The sequence below is a fragment of the Globicephala melas genome, chromosome 2 (genome assembly GCF_963455315.2).
Source record: "Globicephala melas chromosome 2, mGloMel1.2, whole genome shotgun sequence".
Lineage (NCBI taxonomy): Eukaryota > Metazoa > Chordata > Mammalia > Artiodactyla > Delphinidae > Globicephala > Globicephala melas.
The window spans coordinates 84,449,411-84,469,596 of NC_083315.2; the positions used below are offsets into that span (position 1 = coordinate 84,449,411).

The following is a 20,186-nucleotide window of genomic DNA, read 5'->3' on the forward strand; positions in this document are numbered from 1 at the left end:
TCACATTGATTGATTAGCATATATTGAAGAATCATTGCATTCCTGGGATAAACCCCACTTGATCATGGTGTATGATCCTTTTAATGTGCTGTTGGATTCTGTTTGCTAGCATTTTGTTGAGGATTTTTCCATCTGTGTTCATCAGTGATATTGGCCTGTAGTTTTCTTTCTTTGTGACTTCTTTGTCTGGTTTTGGTATCAGGTTGATGGTGGCTTCGTAGAATGAGTTTGTGAGTATTCCTCCCCTCTGCTCTATTTTGGAAGAGTTTGAGAAGGATAGGTGTTACCTCTTCTCTAAGTGTTTGATAGAATTCGCCTGTGAAGCCATCTGGTCCAGGGCTTCGGTTTGTTGGAAGATTTTTAATCAGTTTCAGTTTCAGTGCTTGTGATTGGTCTGTTTATATTTTCTATTTCTCCCGGGTCAGTCTCTGAAGGTTGCTCTTTTCTAAGAATTTGTCCACTTCTTCGAGGTTGTACCTTTTATTGCCATATAGTTGCTTGTAGTATTCTCTCATGATCCTTTGTGTTTCTGTAGTGTTAGTTCTTACTTCTCCTTTTTCATTTCTAATTCTACTGATTTGAGTCTTTTCCCTTCTTGATAAGTCTGGCTAATGGTTTATCAATTTTGTTTATCTTCTCAAAGAACCAGCTTCTAGTTTTATTGATCTTTGCTATCATTGCCTTCATTTCTTTTTCATTTATTTCTGATCTGATCTTTATGGTTTATTTCCTTCTGCTAACTTTGGGGGTTTTTTGCTCTTCTTTCTCTAATTGCTTTAGGTGTAATTTTAGGTTATTTATTTGAGATGTTTCTTGTTTCTTGAGGTAGGATTGTATTGCTATAAACTTCCCTCTTAGAACTGCTTTTGCTGCATCCCATAGGTTTTGGGTCATCGTGCTTTCATTGTCATTTGTTTCTAAGTATTTTTTGGTTTCCTCTTTGATTTCTTCAGTTATTTCTTGCTTATTTAGTAGTGTATTGTTTAGCCTCCATGTGTTTGTATTTTTTACAGATTTTTTCCTATAATATCTAGTCTTATAAGACTGTGGTCAGAAAAGATACTTGATACGATTTCAATTTTCTTAAATTTACCAAGGCTAGAATTGTGACCCAAGATATGATCTATCCTGGAGAATGTTCCATGAGCACTTGAGAAGAAAGTGTATTCTGTTGTTTTTGGATGGAATGTTCTATAAATATTAATGAAGTTCATCTTGTTTAATGTGTCATTTAAAGCTTGTGTTTCCTCATTTATTTTCATTTTGGATGATCTGTCCATTGGTGCAAGCAGGGTGTTAAAGTCCCCTACTATTGTGTTACTGTCAATTTCCCTTTTTATGGCTGTTAGCATTTGCCTTATGTATTGAGGTGCACTTATATTGGGCGCATAATTATTTACAATTGTTATATCTTCTTCTTGGATCGTTCCCTTGATCATTATGTAGTGTCCTTCTTTGTCTCTTGTAATAGTCTTTGTTTTAAAGTCTATTTTGTCTGATATGAGAATTGCTACTCCAGCTTTGTTTTGATTTTCATTTGCATGGAATATCTTTTTCCATCCCCTCACTTTCAGTCTGTATGTGTCCCTAGGTCTGAAGTGGGTCTTTTGTAGACAGCATATATATGGGTCTTGTTTTTGTATCCATTCAGGCAGTCTATGTCTTTTGTTGGTAGCATTTAATCCATTTACATTTAAGGTAATTATCGATAGGTATGTTCCTATTACCATTTTTTTAATTGTTTTGGGTTTGTTATTATAGGTCTTTTCCTTCTCTTGTGTTTCCTGCCTAGAGAAGTTCCTTTAGCATTTGTTGTAAAGCTGGTTTGGTGGTGCTGAATTCTCTTAGCTTTTGCTTGTCTGTAAAGGTTTTAATTTCTCCGTCGAATCTGAATGAGATCCTTGCTGGTTAGAGTGATCTTGGTTGTAGGTTTTTCCCTTTCATTGCTTTAAATATGCCCTGCCACACTCTTCTGGCTTGGAGAGTTTCTGCTGAAAGATCAGCTGTTAACCTTATGGGCTTTCCATTGTATGTTATTTGTTGCTTTTCCCTTGATGCTTTCAATATTTTTTCTTTGTATTTAATTTTTGATAGTTTGATTAATATGTGTCTTGGCATGTTTCTCCTTGGATTTATCCTGTGTGGGACTCTCTGCACTTCCTGGACTTGATTGACTCTTTCCTTTCCCATATTAGGGAAGTTTTCAACTATAATCTCTTCAAATATTTTATCAGTCCCTTTCTTTTTCTCTTCTTCTTCTGGGACCCCTATAATTTGAATGTTGGACTGTTTAATGGGGTCCCAGAGGTCTCTGAGACTGTCTTCAATTCTTTTCATTCTTTTTCCTTTATTCTGCTCTGCAGTAGTTATTTTCACTATTTTATCTTTCAGGTCACTTCTCTGTTCTTCTGCCTCAGTTATTCTGCTATTGATTCATTCTAGAGAATTTTTAGTTTCATTTATTGTGTTGTTCATCATTGTTTGTTTGCTCTTTAGTTCTAGGTCCTTGTTAAACGTTTCTTGTATGTTCTCCATTTTATTTCCAAGATTTTGGATCATCTTTACTATCATTACTCTGAATTCTTTTTCAGGTAGACTGCCTATTTCCTCTTCATTTGTTTGGTCTGGTGGGTTTTTACCTTGCTCCTTCATCTGCTGTGTATTTCTCTGTCTTTTCATTTAGCTTCACTTACTGTGTTTGAGGTCTCCTTTTTGCAGGCTGCAGGTTCACAGTTTTCATTGTTTCTGGTGTCTGCCCCAGTGGGTAAGGTTTATTCAGTGTGTTCTGTAGCCTTTCTGGTGGAGGGGACTGGTGCCTGGGTTCTGGTGAATGAGGCTGGATATTGTCTTTCTGGTGGGCAGGACCGCATCCGGTGGTGTGTTTCGTGGTGTCTGTGAACTTATTATGATTTTAGGCAGCCTCTCTGCTAATGGGTGGGGTTGTGTTCCTGTCTTGCTAGTTGTTTGGCATGGGTTGTCCAGCACTGGAGCTTGCTAGTCTTTCAGTGGAGCTGGGTCTTAGCATTGAGACAGATATTTCTGGGAGAGCTCTCATCAATTGGTATTATGAGAGCCTGGGAGGTCTTTAGTGGACCAATGTCCTGAACTCAGCTCTCCCATCTCAGAGGCTCAAGCCTGATGCCTGGCTGGCGCACCAAGACCCTGTCAGCCACACGGCTCAGAACAAAAGGGCGAAAAGAAATAAAAAAGAAAGAAAGAAAAAATAAATAAAATAAAGTTATTAAAATAAAAAACCAATTATTAAAATAAAAAAATAAAAAAGTAATTAGAAAGAAAGAGAGCAACCGAACTAATAAACAAATACACCAATGATAACAAGCAAAACTATACAGTCTTCAAATTTTTGAGCATGCTTCCTACTTGTAAAAAGAAAACTTTCCCAATATAGTCATATTTACTTTATATATATATAATTATAATATTTACATATATATGTATTTATATAATTGTATTTATGTTTGTATGATTATGTATGTGTATACATATATAATAAAGACAGTCTGCACATTAAACATTAGGGAACCTTAACTTTTGAATTTTTTGTTAAAATATATTATGGAAGTTCTTCTTAATTTTTTTTCCTGATAGCCTGAAGAACTGTTTGGGGCATCCCCTGGGGGACAGGTACCCCAGCGGTCTCATCAGATAGCGTAATCTTGAGTTTGCATTAACCTGGAAAGCCAAACAAGCAGGCTTCTTAAGGCAATCTTGTCAGGCAAGGTGCTGCTGCTCTATTGCTCACTGTTTTCTTCATAGCATTGATCACTATCTTAAATTGTGTCATCAGTTTACAAGTTTATTGTCTGCCTCTCTCTCTACAACTAAAGTGCAAACTTGCTGTAGGAGGGTAGGGACTTTATTCAGCTCTGTAGTCCTGGCTCAATGACACAGTGCCTGACACATGGAAGGCCCTTAGTAGAATGAATAGATGAACGTTGGGAGAACTGTGGCCTCTGCTCTTTCACTCCCACAAGTTTTTGTTCATGATGGGGAGCCCAGGCTCAGGAGAATGTTATACTGCTGCTGATGGTGGTGATGGTGGTGGTGATGATACTGATTGTAGCCAAGGTTTGTCGACAGCTCTCTGTAAAGCCCCTTCTGTGGGTTGGCCCTCCCTTAATAGTTCATAGAGGAGCATTATCACCTCTCCATTCCTCCCAAGCTGGAACGCTGTAGACTCTTCAGTGGGCAACATTTGACTAATACTGAGGAGTTGTGTGTCTGCTTGGTACCAGTGAGGTGCCAGACAGCCAATCTCCAGGCCCGCTTGCCCCATACATGCATTCTTTGGGGATCTTTGCATAAACATGGGTGTTTTGCGTATTTCCCGCATGGTGCAAATGCCTTTAGGCCACTTCCTTTTTAATGCAAGTAGTCTGTGGGCACAGTCTCTTTTTGGTTTTCATTTTATGGTTTAGAGATAATCTCTCCCTTAAGAGTCAGGGCTATTTCTCTCTCTGGAATCCAGATTGTACTGTAACAATACTATATCTGTCTCCTCTTCTGGTAAGAAAAACAGGCTTTTTCCCCACTCAAGATCCCTCAGTTACTTTTTATACCTGTCATGACATAAAAATGTTTCCTCACATGTGGGAAGATCTTTTGCTAGTGCTGAAAATTTGGTACTCATTGCAAAAACTCCTGGGGTTTGGCCTGTGGGATTCACAGACGCAGGCAGTGTCCCCAGACAACCTCCAAACGCATTTAGGCTCAGCCTTCCATGACTCACTGTTTAAAGCAAATATAGAGATAAAAGTAAACTACTATATAAAAATGTAAACTGATCTTGTATTTTTTTTTTTTCTTTTTCTTTTTTTTTTTTTGGTATGCAGGCCTCTCACTGTTGTGGCCTCTCCCATTGCGGAGCTCAGGCTCAGCGGCCATGGCTCACGGGCCCAGCTGCTCCGCGGCATGTGGGATCTTCCCGGACTGGGGCACGAACCCGTGTCACCTGCATCAGCAGGCGGACTCTCAACCACTGCACCACCAGGGAAGCCCAGATCTTGTATATATTATTAACGGTCTTACCTGGCATTCGATTGGTTGGGTGTAAAAGAAAAATTAGCTCAAATTGACTTAGACAGTACAATACATGGACAGATCATATAACTAAAAAGTCCAGAAGTAGGGCTAGCCCCAAGAGAGGCTTTGTCTAGTTTTGTTCTCTGCATTTCCTGGCCCTGCATCTTCAGTGCAGGATTTATTCTTTGCAGCCTCTTCCACTCATGGTCCCGAGATGCTGTGAGTGCCGGCTAACGCTACTTGCTTCCAGATTGGAATCTAGTAAGAGAGAGAAAGCCTACATCTCCAGCAAATTCCCAGGACTGAGTGTTAGTAAGACCTTAATCACATGACATAGTGACGTGCTAATCCCTGAAATCAAAATTGTAATTAAGAGGATGGGCCATGTAGTTGGTTTAAACTAATCTGGGCCTGACCCTGGAGTTATGGAGGGGAGTTAAGTCCATCCAGATCACAGGACTAAGAAACTTGGAGCACTGTTAGCTGAGGGGAAGGGGGAAATAGTCAAATGTCTCTTATACCTGGCATTAAAACAGGACTGGATTGGGGGCACTAAGGTTTGTTTTTGATATTTACTTTTTGTAACTGATGTGTCTCGCACTCTTCAGATATTAGGGTTAGTTTCCATTTCTGGTTGTGATAGCCATTAGTGGTGTCCATTAGTGTTTCTGGCTTTCTGCCTTTTGGACACGTGGTTACGCTTTCTTTTTTTTTTTTTTTTTTTTGTGGTACGCGGGCCTCGCACTGTTGTGGCCTCTCCTGTTGCAGAGCACAGGCTCCAGACGTGCAGGCTCAGCGGCCATGGCTCATGGGCCCAGCCGCTCCGCGGCATGTGGGATCTTCCCGGACCAGGACACAAAACCGTGTCGCCTGCATCGGCAGGCGGATTCTCAACCACTGCACCACCAGGGAAGCCCTGGTTATGCTTTCTGGTCAATGAGCTGTGAGCATTTGGGTTGAAGCATTAACTTGTCGTGTGAGACTCTTCAGAACTTTCTCTTTCCCTCTGGTACTGCAACTGGAAGCGTTTGAGGTGGTGGCTGGTTCATTGTGAGTAACTATGATGAGCAGAGTCTCCCTGCTGGCTCATGCTGCACAAGTAGTATGAGCAAAAAATAAAACCTTATTATGTTAAACCATGAAGATTCTGGAATTGTTTGTTACTATGGCATACCCGGTTTGTCCTGCCTAAGACGTTGGATTTCCTAAACCCATTTGGGTTATTTGAGGATTGCTCACAAAAATCCTCTATTTGTGTAATTTTTTCAACTTAGCAAAGATGCTTTCATGTCTATGATATCACCTTATCTCCACAACAATTGTATAAATGTATAATGAGAAATATTAACTCCATTTTGCCAGTGGAAGGATTGAGGCAAACTCCTCAAATGCTCTGTTTCCTAGTTTAGCAGTGTTTGTTACTGTCTATTTGCTTTGTTTTCTTAAGCAATATGATTACACAACAAAATCTGATTATAAAAAATAATGTTTCTTATTTTATGAATATTTTATTTCATGTCCCCCTTGAAGAATATATCATTTTTTACTTTATTCTTCCCCTCCACCAAGTAGTCAGTGTTGCAAATGTAAAGGACTTTTGCTGCTTCTGTTGGAAAGCTGAAATAAGGGAGTGGTTAGCTATACTATTTGCGTATATTGAGCTTTGAGGGGGATTGAAAGGGAGTACAAGGACGTTGTGGTCATACATTAGGCAGTAGGTAACTGGGGCTCCTACTGAGGGGGTTGACTCAAGAGGAGGGGGTAGACATGACAGTATTTCTTTGGTGAGAAAGTGACAGCAGGCCAGAAATACAGAGTAGAGGAGAAAGCAAGGGCTGATTGCTCTGAAAGCAGAAGAGACATCTGCTTTGCAGTGAACTGGAGAAGCACAGTGGTGAAGAGAATGGGTTCTGGAAGCAGAGTACCTTGATTCAAATCTTGGTTCCACTACTTATAAGCTGTGCAATCTTGCATAAACTACTTAATGTCACTGTACCTTGGATTTCCCTTCTATAGAATGGGGATAATGATACCTATTTCATAAGAATGTTATGAGGATAAAATGAGCTATGAAATGTAAAGCTCTTAGAACAGTACACACAGTAAGAGCTTGATAAATATCAGCTATTTTTATTGTTGTTGTTATTATTATTATTATTCATTGCTGCCCCTTCTGCCATCACCCCGGTCTAAGCCACCCATCATCTCTCATCTGTACTAACTGAAAGACCTCCTCATTGGTCTTCTCATGTCTATTCTTTGTCACCTCCATCTTTGTTCTCCCCCTCCCCCGCTGCCCCCATAGCTAGGGTAATCGTTTAAAATTAGAATTTTATCAGGATTACTTAAGACATTAAAATAAAGACAAAAATCCTTAGTATAGATTGCAAGAAACTTCTCTCTCTAACTTCAGTTTGTGCTGACCTCTGTAGTCCAGCCTCATAGTCCCTCTTTTAGATCTGCAGGTGTGCCACCTTCTGCTCATCTCAGGGTCTTTGTATTAATGTATTTTAGAGGAGCAATGCTTTTTCCTCATTCTGATGTTGCCTTCCGATTGGAGGGGTCTCTGCTGGGGTGACATTTCTCTGTCCACCCGTTTTCTCACTCTGCCCCATGAGACGTGGAATTATTCACTTGATGCATCAATCTTGGGGGAATATCTGGGTCTCTTCAGCTCAGCTCTGCCCTCTTCCTCTTGGAAGTGGGCTTCTTACAGGGAGAAGATGGTCCCTGCTGCTCCTCTAGGGTCAGGCTCTTTCCCACCACATGGGAGGCCTGTCTTGGTCCAAGATTCCTTGTGACCGTGTGGTTAAACCTACCTCATCATGGGGTCAGTTAACTGGTCCACCTGGCTAACAGACTAAAGCCATGACTTCCAGCCTGATGTATGTCAGCGCTAAAGATGCTCTACAGGTTCCCTAGATGTTCTCCTTTCTCTTTGCTTTCCTCCTCCTCCACTTCCTCCTCCTTTCTTCTGAACTGTGGTATTTCTAGTAGTCCTTCATGGAAAAGTAGTGCTAAGAGGATAGTGGTGAAGATCTTCCGTGCTGTATTATAGAATGAGTTGTGATACAATTTGACTGTAAGCCAACAGACTGGCTCAATGAAATGACTGAATATTAAGGTCTTACTCATGCTCACATTCTTGGATAGGACAGTGGAAATGGAAACGTTTTATTCCTTTCGAATGAAAAACAAAGAAAGGTAAAAGGGTACAGAGATTCTCCAGGAGGGGGAGCCGTCGTTCCTTGTTCCCAGTCAGCTATGAGGGTTCATATCATCTGTGACTAAGTCACAACAGAGCCCGTAGAACAAACACATCATTGCTATACATCAGTTTAAACAGAAATGTCACAGTCCCCATTTGGCATTATCACTTTATCCCATACAATTTACTCTTTACCTATGTGGAATTCAATTTTGTAGGAGAGTTTCTTTATAATTCCTGCTACAGTTTTGAATGTCGTGGTCCCAGCAGATGTTCTGTCTGTCTTTTAGCAAGGTACAGGCTTAACCTCTATTTTAGTTTCAACTTAGAAGGAAAATATAAAATAGAATTAGGAATATGTGATCCTTTTGGTTAACTGCTTTTTCTCCTTAGCTTTCCTCTTCCCCATTATTTTTCCAAGTCCCTTTTTTAGAAAAATGTGTTGTGACCAACAGCTCTCACAGCCTTCCTACCCAGTCCATCTCTTGGGTAGAGAACTCACTGCAAAATAGTCATCATCAGCTCACAGACAGTTTTCAGCACAATCCTATGCATCAGACCAACTAAGCTGCAAATCTTTCTCTTGACACCTCTCCTACTCTCCCACAGCTTGTTTCACAGAGCTGGATGCATTGATTCCTGGTAGATGTTAAAAATGGCGATTTAACAGATGACAGTATTTTCTTTAAATAGGTAGTAGTGATTGCTAGGAGTCAGTGTAGGTTCATTTAAAACAAGTCACATGGCAGGAGGCTCCAGTCAAGATGGCAGAATAGAAGGAGGTGGAGCTCACCTCCTCCCACAAATGTATCAAAAATATATCTACATGTGGAACCATTCTCACAGAATACCTACTGAATGTGGGCAGAAGATCTCAGACAGACAGAATTGCAAGAAAGATTGCCATATAACTTGGTAGGATGAAAGAAAAAAAAAAAAGAATCAGGATAGGACCTGTTTCTCTGGGAACGAGCTGTGAAAGAGGAAAGGTTCCCTTACCCTGGAAAGTTGCTTCACTGGTGGGGAGATCAGCTGGGACAGAAGGGGAGCTTCAGAGGCCCAGAGGAGAGTGCAGCGGTGGGTTTGCAGCAGGCAGAACAGAGAAAGACCAGTATATACGGTCTGTGCCACCTCCCTTCTGTCCCTAGCCCTAGACGCATGTCTGCTGGTGCATGTGGGGTCTGAGTGCTTAAACTCAGGCTTCAAAGGACAGACCCAGGGAAAGGATTGGGGTTGGCTGCACAGAGACAGCCTGAGGTGGCTGGAGTGTGATACAGGCTGCAATCAGGGAGTATACATGGAAGGAGCCCAGGCCCACCATAGAAGTGAAGTGCCATTGTTAATGGGGGCATGAAGGGAGGAGCAGGGCCCCCACCATAGCAGTCTCACTCTTGGTGTGCTCACAGCGGGTGTGGCTCCACCTCTATGAGCTCTGGGAGAGTGCAAGAGCCAGTGGATTGCCCACAGGTGGAGGCGGGGCTGAAATCAGAGCTGATCCCCAGGGGCTGCGTGATGTAGGAAGCAGGGCTGAAATCTGAGCCCTCTCTCCATGGCTGTGTGATCCACAGATTTACACCACAACCACTGGGGCCTTTGTAAACTCAGTGCGTGCAGGATATCCTAGTGGACTACGGGTGCTCCCGTGTCTGGGGCAGGTCCGGCATTAGCAGCAGTGGGCTTTGCGGGCAGGCGTATGTACATGGAGGTGGGGCTGTGTCTGGGCTGCTTCCATAGCTCCCATGGCAGGTCCAGGTGCATGACAACTGAGGTCCTGGTACTTGACTTTAGTGGATCTGCACCTACGGATCTGTGCTGGTGGCTTTGTGAATACAACACTGGAGGAACACCAAGGCCAACTGCCTGCATTCCCACAGTTGAGGCAGGACTGTGTACTTTGTGAGCCCACACCACATGTATCAGGTGACACCACAGAGCATACTCACTGGTGGACAGTTCCAGGGGAGGAATACTCAGTGGCTCGTCCCCCAGCAGAGTGCTCTAGTCCTGCCTACCTCACACCACAGCTCAGAAATGGATCTGGGGGCTTCTACTCCAATAACTGGGGAGCAGGCCCTGCCCTTGACAGGACTGTGACTGTCACAGAACAAAGAGGAGGCCCTCAATATCCATTGCAGGCTCTCATCACCACACCAGTCACACCCTCTACCAAAGAGAAAATGGCCAGCACACACTGAGGAAAGACGCAGAAGGCATCCATACTAAAAGCAGCCCACACACCAAAAATATTAGACTCATTCAAGGCTCCACAGGGATGCCCCCACATAAAAACATCTCTCCAAGACCACAGTAGATAACTTTCTCCTAAACTCATAGAGTAAGAGAAATATAAGTAAAATGACGAAGGAGAGGAACCATTCCTAATTAAAAGATCAAGAGAATTCTCCTGAAAGAACATTAAATGAAACAGACCTCTCCGGTCTAATAGACTCCAAGTTAAAAAAAGAAGTAATAAAAATACTGAAGGAATTAAGAAAGGCTGTTGACAGAAATGCAGATTATTGTAAAAAGGAACTAGAAACTGTAAAGAGGAACCAAGAAAAATTAGAAAACTCATTTGCTAAGATGAAAGCTGAGCTAAAGGCAATAAGTAGCAAACTGAATAATGAAGAAGAATGAATAAGTGATATGGAAGATGGATTAATGGAAATCACCCAATCAGAACAGCAGGCAGAAAGAAAAATGAAAAAAAGAGAGAAAGCAATATACACGGCCTATGGGATAATATAAAGCATGCCAATCTACACATAATAGGTAAGAAGAGAAGAAGAGAAGAGGGGATCAAAAATATATTTGAAGAAATTATGGCTTAAAACTTCCCAAACCTAAAGAAGGAAACAGATATCTAGGTACCAGAAGCACAGAGAGTCCCAAACAAGATGAACCAAACAGACCCACACCAAGACATACTATAATTAAAATGGCAAAAATTAACGGGAAGATTCTAAAGGTAGCAAGAGAAAAAGAGTTAGTTACAAGGGAACCCCCAAAAGGCCAGCAGCTGATTTCTCTACAGAAATGTTGCTGGCCAGAAGGGAGTAGCAAGATATATTTAAAGTCCTGAAAGGGAAATATCTGCAACCTAGGATACTCTACCCAGCAAGATTATCATTTAGAATAGAAGGAGAGAGAAAGAATTTCTCAGACACGCAAAAAATAAAAAGAATATAGCAGTACTAAACCTATCCTAAAAGAAATATTAAAAGGTTTTCTCTAGGTAGAAAAGAAGCAAGAATCTATAGGAAAGAGAAAATCACAATCAGAAAGTAAATCACTTAAGCCAGTACACAGATTTAAAAATTTTTTTTTTAAATTTTGTGAAAGTGATGATAACCACAATGAAGAGCAAAAGGATATACATGAAGATGTAAAAAACGGCATCAAAATAATAAAATGTGGGGAGGAGAGTAAGAAAATGTAGATTTTTTTTTTTAGAATGTGTTTGAGCGCATATGACTACCAGTCTAAAGCAAGTAGATATTGGAATGGGTTAACATACTTGAAAAATAAGGTAACCACAAATCAAAAGCATACAATAGGTTCACAAAAACCAAAAAGAAGAGAACACAAGCATAATACAAAAGAAAACCATCAAACCACAAAAGGAAGAACAAAAAGAAAAAGAAAGGAACAAGAATAAATACAAAACCAACTGGAAAACGAGGTTTAAAATGGCAATAAATACATATCTATCAAAAATTACCTTAAATGTCAATGGACTAAATGCTCCAATCAAAAGATATAGAGTGGCAGATTGGATTAAAAAAACATAAGTCTACAATATGCTGCCTACAAGAGACCTATTTTAGGGCAAATAACACACATAGATTGAAAGTGAGGGGACAGAAAAAGGTATTTCATGCAAATGGAAATGACAAGAAAGCAGGGGTAGCAATACTTATATCAGACAAAATAGACTTTAAAACAAAGGCCATAAAGAAAGATAAAGAAGGACACTATATAATGGTAGAAGGATCAATATAAGAAGAGAATTTACATGTGTTAACATATATGCACATAATATAGGAGCACTCAAATACATAAAACAAATACTAACATGTGTAAAGGGAGAAATTGATGAGAATGCAATAATAGTAGGAGGCTTTAACACCCCACTCACATCAATGGACAGATCTTCCAGACAAAAAGTCAATAAGGCAACAGAGATCCTAAATAATATAATAGAACAGTTAGACTTAATCGATATTTTCATGATATTACTTCCAAAAATAATGGAATATACATTCTTTTCAAGTGCACATGGAACATTCTCTAGGATTGACCACATACTAGGACACAAAACAAGCCTCAACAAATTTAGGAGGAGAGAAATTATCTCAAGTATGTTTCCTGACCACAACGGCATAAAACTAGAAATCAACCACAGAAAGAGAAATGAGAAAAAAATGATTACATGGAGATTCAACAACATGCTACTAAAAAAACACAATGAGTCAATGATGAAATCAAAGAGGAATTTAAAAAATACCTTGAGACAAATGACAATGAAAGCACAACCATACAAAATCTGTGGGGTGCAGCAAAAGCAGTTCTAAGAGGGAAGTTCATAGTGATACAGGCCTTCCTCCAGAAATAAGGAAAGTCTGAGATAAACGACTTAACTTACCACCTAAAAGAATTAGGAAAAGAACAAACAAAACCTAAAGTTAGCAGAAAGAAGGAGATAATACAGATCAGAGAGGAAATAAATAAAATAGAGATTAAAAAAAACAGTAGAAAAAAATTGATAAAACAAAGAGCTGGTTCTTTAAAGGGGTAAAAAATTGACAAACTTCTGGCCAAGTTCACCAAGAAGAAAGAGAGAAGACCCAAATAAACAAAAGAAGAAAGGAAAGAGGAGAAATAAAAACCAATTCTGCAGGAAAAAATAAAAACTTTAAGAGAATACTATGAACAATTATATGCCAACAAACTGGACACCCTAGAAGAAATGGACAACTTTCTAGAAATATACAGCCCACCAGAATTGAATCAAGAAGAAATAGATAATTTGAACAGACCCATCACTAGAAGTGAAATGGAATCTGTAATTAAAAAAAAAAAAAAAACTCATGGCAAGCAAAAGTCCAGCACCAGATGGCTTCACTGGGGAATTCTACCAAGCATGCAATGAAGAAATTATATTGATCATTATCAAACTCTTCGAAAAGATTAAAGAGGTGGGAGCACTCCCAAAGTCATTCTATGAAGCCACCATCACCCTGATACCAAAACTAGACAAAGACACTACCAAAAAAGAAAATTACAGACCAATATCTTTGATGAATAAAGATGTAAAAATTCTCAACAAAATATTAGCAAACTGAATCCAACTACACATAAAAAAGATCATACACCATCATCAAGTTGGATTCATCCCAGGGTAACAAGGATGGTTCAACATATGCAAATCAATCAATGTGATACACCACATCCACAAAAGGAAAGACAAAAACCATATGATCATCTCAATAGATGCAGAAAAAGCATTTGATAAAATTTGACATCCATTCACAATAAAAACTCTTACCAAAGTGTGTATAGAGGGAACATATCTCAACATAATAAAAATTATTTATGACAAACTCACAGCCAAATTAATATTCAATGATGAAAAGCTAAAAGCCTTCCTGCTAAAATCTGGAACAAGACAAGGATGTCTACTCTCACTTAACATAGTATTGGAAGTCCTAGCTACAGCAATCAGACAAGAAAAAGAAATTAAAGGTATTCAAACTGGTAGAGAAGAGGTAAAACTGTCATTATAAGCAGATGACACGATACTGTATATAGAAAACCCTAAAGACTCCACACAAAAAACTACTAGAACTGATAAACAAATTCAGCAAGGTAGCAGGATACAAGATTAACATACAGAAATTGGTTACATTTCCTTACACTAACAATGAAATATCAGAAAGGGAATGCAAAAAAAAGTCCTTTTTAAAATCACATAAAATAAAATACTTAGGGATAAACCTCACCAGGGAGCTGAAAGACATATGCTGAGAACTATAAAACATTGATAAAGGAAATTGAAGATGATTCAAGAAATGGAAAGATATCCCAGGCTCTTGGATTGGAAGAATTAATATTGTTAAAATGGGCATACTACCCAAAGCAATCTACAGATTTAATGTGATCCCTATCAAATTACCCATGAGATTTTTCACAGAACAAATAATCCTAAAATTTATGTGGAACCCAATTCTGGGTCATAAAAGACCCAGAATTGCCAAAGCAATTCTGAGGCAAAAGAACAAAGCAGGAGGAATAACCCTCCCAGACTTCAGACAATAGTACAAAACTACAGTCATCAAAACCACATGGTATTTGCACGAAAACAGACATATGGATCAATGAAATAAAATAGAGAGCCCATAAATAAACCCACACACCTATAGTCAATCAATCTTTGACAAAGGAGGTGTGAATATACAATGGAGAAAAGAGTCTGTTCAGCATGTGGTGTTGGGAAAGGTGGACAGCTACATGTAAATCAATGAAGTTATAACACACCCTCACACCACACACAAAAATTAACTCAAGATGGCTTAAAGACTTAAATAGAAGATGTGACATCATAAAACTCCTAGAGGAGAACATAGGCAAAACATTCTCTGACATAAATCATACAAGTGTTTTCTTAAGTCAGTCTCCTAGGGCAATAGAAATAAAAGCAAAAATAAACAAATGGGACCTAATCAAACTTATAAGCTTTTGCACAGCAAAGGAAACCAGAAACAAAAAGAAATGACAATCTACGGACTGGAAGAAAATATTTGCAAATGATGCGACTGAAGAGAGCTTAATTTCCAAAATATACAAACAGCTCAGCCACAAAAAACAACCCAGTCAAAAAATGGGCAGAAGACCTAAATAGGCATTTCTCCAAAGACAACATACAGATGGCCAATAGGCACATGAAAAGATGCTCAACATAGCTAATTATTAGAGAGATGTAAATCAGATCTGCAATGAGGTACCACCTCACACTGGTCAGAATGGCCATCATTAAAAAGTCTACAAATAACAAATGCTGGAGAGGTTGTGGAGAAAAGGGAACCCTCCTGCACTGTTTGTGGAAACGTAAGTTGGTGCAGCCACTATGGAAAACAAATAAACAAATGGATGTTCCTCAAAAAACTAAAAATAGAGTTGCCGTATGATCCAGCAGTCCCACTCCTGGGCATATGTCCAGACAAAACTCTAATTTGAAAAGATACATGCACCCCAATGTTCATTGAGCACTATTTACAATAGCCAAGATATGAAAGCAACCTAAATCTCCATTGACAGATGAATGGATAAAGAAGATATGGTAATATATATATATATATAAAAAATGGAATACTACTCAGCCATACAGAGGAATGAAATAACACCATTTGCAGCAACATGGGTGGACCTAGAGATTATCATACTAAGTGAAGTAAGTGAGAAAGAGAAAGACAAATACCATATATTACTTATATGTGGAATCTAAAATATGACACAAATGACCCTATCTACGAAACAGGAGCAGACTCACAGACATAGAGCACAGACTTGTGGTTGCCAAGGGGAACAGGGGGTGGCGGATGAATGGATTGGGAGTTTGGGGTTAGCAGGTGCAAACTATTGTGTATAGAATGGATAAACAGAAACGTCCTACTCTATAGCACAGGGAGCTATATTTAATATCCTGTAATAAACTATAATGAAAAAGAATATGAAAAAGAACATACATATAAGAATATATATATAAAGAATATATATATATATATCTGAATCACTTTGCTGTATACCAGAAACTAACACAAAATTGTAAATAGAATATACTTCAGTAAAAAATAAATTAAAAAAAAAATAGGTCACACAGACTAACCTCCATTTTGAAATATTAGTGGATGGAAATTCTCTGGATATGTTGATTCTGAATGTCAGTAAGATCTGTCACCCCAAATTTCTCCTGCTATCTTTGTGAATAAGGTAGAGTTAAGCCTCGTGGGAATATAGTTAGGTAGATATAAACACCTGAAAAAGATATTAACATTAATCTGTGGAGAAGTCTCTAGTAGGTTGCCATAGTTTTATTTCCTTAATTTAAAAATTGTTTTTTGGTTTTTAGCTCTGAACTTTTTAATGTATTAGTTTTATATAGCTTTGGAAGACTATATAAAAGGCATGTGTTTGAAATTTTTTGATGACATAAAGCTGGGAGGAATGTTTACTACTTTAGGATACAACACTCAAGATTAATTGTTTTCATTTGGCTTGTATAATAGGAATATATGAAAGATCATCAGTATTTAAAACAAAATCAACTGTGAATGTTTAGGAAGGGGAGCCCTGATTTGTTGGTGATTGATGAAGAAATGACCTAGAGATTTTAGTTCATCAAAACTCAATATGAGTATATATGTGGAGCCTAGAAAAATGGTACAGATGTACCAGTTTGAAGGGCAGAAATAGAGACACAGATATAGAGAACAAACGTATGGACACCAATGGGGGAAAGTGGCAGGGGGGTGTGGTGGTGTGATGAATTGGGAGATTGGGATTGACATATATACACTAATATGTATAAAATGGTAACTAATAAGAACCTGCTGTATAAAAATAAATAAATAAAATTCTAAAATTAAAAAAACCCTCAATATGAATAAACAGTGAGATTAAATGACAAAATGCTAATGAATTTTTAAGGCATATTAGTACAATAATCCAGAATGTGGAACATCAAAATTTCTTTTGTACACGGATCAGTTGAAGCAGATCTGCAGTATGTGTTTAGGTTTAGTTCTGGACACCATGTTTTAAGAGAGATGCAGAGAGGTTGGGATGGATGCAGAAGAAGCTGACCTGGAAAAGATGTCCATGAAAAGTCATGGAGAATGGCTGAGGGTTTTGGGACTGTCTAGATCATAGTGGAGAAGATTTAGGGGAGTCTTCTGAGTCATCTTCAAGTATTTGAAGGTTGTCAACATGGAAAGAGCTTAGACTTGATTTAGGTGGCCCCAGGGATGGAATTTGGCATATGGCAAAATTTACAGGGAGGCAGATTTGAGTCTTTCATAATAAAGACCTTTCTAGCAATTCCCATTCTGAAATAGAAATAGGCTGCCTGGCAAGGTGATCAGTTTCCTATCAGAAAACTTTCAAAGACAGACCTAGGGGACCCTTGTCAGAGTTATGTACAGGGTCATGCTTTGGGAAGGTGAACCAGGTGATCCTTAAAGTTCCTTCTTACCTCACGAGACCCAGCATGAGCTCAGTGTCTGCATACAGTAGGTTCTCAAGAAATCGCTGCCAAATGAATGAAACATAAGAATAAAAAAAGTCAGGGGCAGACTTTTGCACTTGATAAATTTTTTAGTCATGGGTGAATTTATGGAATTGAACAGTAATTGCACGTAGTATCAGGATCATGTCATCTTGGGAAAAATGAAACCCTTGGCCCACACAGAGTTTGAAATTTCCTAGATAGTTGGCTTATCTTTCTTGCTCTGGCATAACTCATGCTCAGTCTTGTAAGTTTAGAGCTATTTGATAATGAGCAATGCTTCGCCCCAAACTAATGTGATGCTGTTTCTTTTTCAGGATAATCGTATCCACACATGCAAGTACAACATTCTCACCTTCTTGCCCATTAATTTATTTGAACAGTTTCAAAGAGTGGCAAATGTGTATTTCCTTTTCCTTCTGATTTTACAGGTAATGTTTAGGTTGTATTTCATCATCTGTTTGTTTAAAATATTCATATAACTTGAAAAAATAAGTTATTTTACTTAGCTAAATGTTCATGCTTAGAGAAAATCAGCTTTATCAGATTTTTAATTATTTAGTTATTATTGCTGTTTCTCTTCACAACGGTGGGAGGGCTAGGAATGGGTAAAAACTAGTACATTCATTATTTTAAACACTGAGGTCATTTTAAAATGCTGCCTTGTACTTTATTTGAACCAAACCAGAGCCTAATAATTACTGTTCAGAGCCTCCTTCCTTTCTTTATCTCCCTATCACATTCACAGTATGGGTATTGAGAGAGTTGAAGCAAAGAGTCTAGCTGAGTAGTACTTTGTGGAACTTAATTTGGCAAATTTCATTTGCATCTAAGAACAATGATGTATTTTATATATATATATAATAAATGATGTGTGCTATATGTTATTTCACTGTGACTATTTCTGATAGTTTTGAGTGGTTAATTGGTAGTTAGAAACCTTTCTTTTTCTTCCCATTTGACTAAAATTTGAACCGAAATGAAATTTCAGCTTTTATTGATATTTTAGGAAGAAAAGGCATAAATCAAAGAATTTACATACATATAAACAGCTCATATTAGCCAGTTATTTACCTAGTATTTACTTTAGAGTGATTTAATCAGATCAAACTGGTAGATTCAGCATGTACTGGGCTGTGTGTTAATTATAGAAAATAAGAAGATGGACTAGATATGTACAATCTGGATTATACCTTGAGTACTATTTTTTCTTTAATTGAATAACTACTTATTCAATAGAATAACTGTTAAGAATCTTTTGGTTGTAAGTGGTAGACATCTAAATTCACTTAATGTATTTTATGTATGACAATTCATGGGCAAACTATTTTAACAGGATGTAACTTCTCTTTTTCTATTTCCTCCATGGTTACTTTACAGGCCCTCTCTACTTGGTGATTCTTGAAAACTTTAGACTTTTATTCTCCTAGCTTCAACTCCCACGTAAAAGGGAGGCAGAGGCACAGGGGGAGAAGGGGAGAGAGGAAGAGGGAGGGGGAAGAGTAAAGAGGGAGAGGGAGAGAGAGAATGAGAATGAATCACTTTTTCTGTTGCTGCAGCAAGTCTTGGGATTAGTTGTAATTGGACCATGCTGTTACCTTCCTATCCTAAATCAATCACTGTGGCTCAGGAATTGCCTTGACCTAGATCACATGCCAAAGCCTAGGAGCCAGCTGGATGGAATCAGTCCACCAAAATTACATGTACAAAATTACAAGTAGAGGGGTGGGGTAGTTCTTTAAGAATTAAGGGTAGAGTTGAGAAGAACTGGATGCTGAACAAGAAAAAATAACAGTGAAAATATACCTTACAATTTTTGAGGAGACTTTCTTTTTCCCCCATGAATTTTGGTTTCCTCATAGAACCCTTTACACTGTTCTAGAATTTTGAGCTCATTTCTCTAATGGGTTTCTTATTTATGGCCAAAGGCTCTTGTTCAGATAGTTTTATATCTGGAAGGGATCTTTGGGATGGTTCAGTACAACCTCCTTTCTTTTATTGGTGAATAAATGAGACTTGGAGAAGTTAAGTGAGGTGTAAGGGTTTTACCATGAGTTAATGATAGAAATCAGACTAGAATCCAGCTTTTCTGCCACCCAGCCTAATATTTTTGTTGGTACTTCAGAGGCTTTTGAGGTTTGTTTTTTTTTTTAATTTTATTTGGAAGTTATTACATAAAATTACATAAAACAGCACTACAATAAATTTATTGTAGTGCTGTTTCGATAGGGCCTGATTGCCACACACTGACCATCTCCACCCATCCTTCCCCGCCTGATGGCCCTGACGTAGCTCCAAAATGAGCCCCACTTGAAAACTACCTTTGTAAGGGAGTCATGTCAACTGTCACTATGTCTCTCTCAGATGGGTGGCTTTACAGGTACAGGTCCAAGCTTTGGAGTTAAATAGACCTAGGTTCAAGTTTTAGCAGTGTATGTTCTTAGCTTAGTTTTTTGACTTGTTGTTGTTCTCAGTTGTTCTCAGATACATTTTTTTTTAATAAAATGGGAATATGATACCCAGGGCCGTGGCATTTCCTGACTCCAGGCTGCCATTCACAGTGTATTCTATGCTGTGCACTCAGGGTGCTATTTACATGGAATGTAAGCACTCTGGGTTTGTGCAAAACACCTCTGGTACAGAATCTAACTC

General features: G+C 38.6%; 1 protein-coding gene across 2 annotated transcripts in view; it reads left to right on the top strand.

The window, feature by feature from the left end:
• Positions 1-20,186, top strand: part of ATP8B4 (ATPase phospholipid transporting 8B4 (putative)) — a 258,066-nt gene that overhangs the window by 62,526 nt on the left and 175,354 nt on the right. For both annotated transcript variants that reach the window (XM_060294275.1, XM_060294274.2), the window contains exon 4: positions 17,852-17,965. In XM_060294275.1, the coding sequence (XP_060150258.1) occupies positions 17,852-17,965 (114 nt within the window). The remainder of the gene's footprint in view (positions 1-17,851; positions 17,966-20,186) is intronic.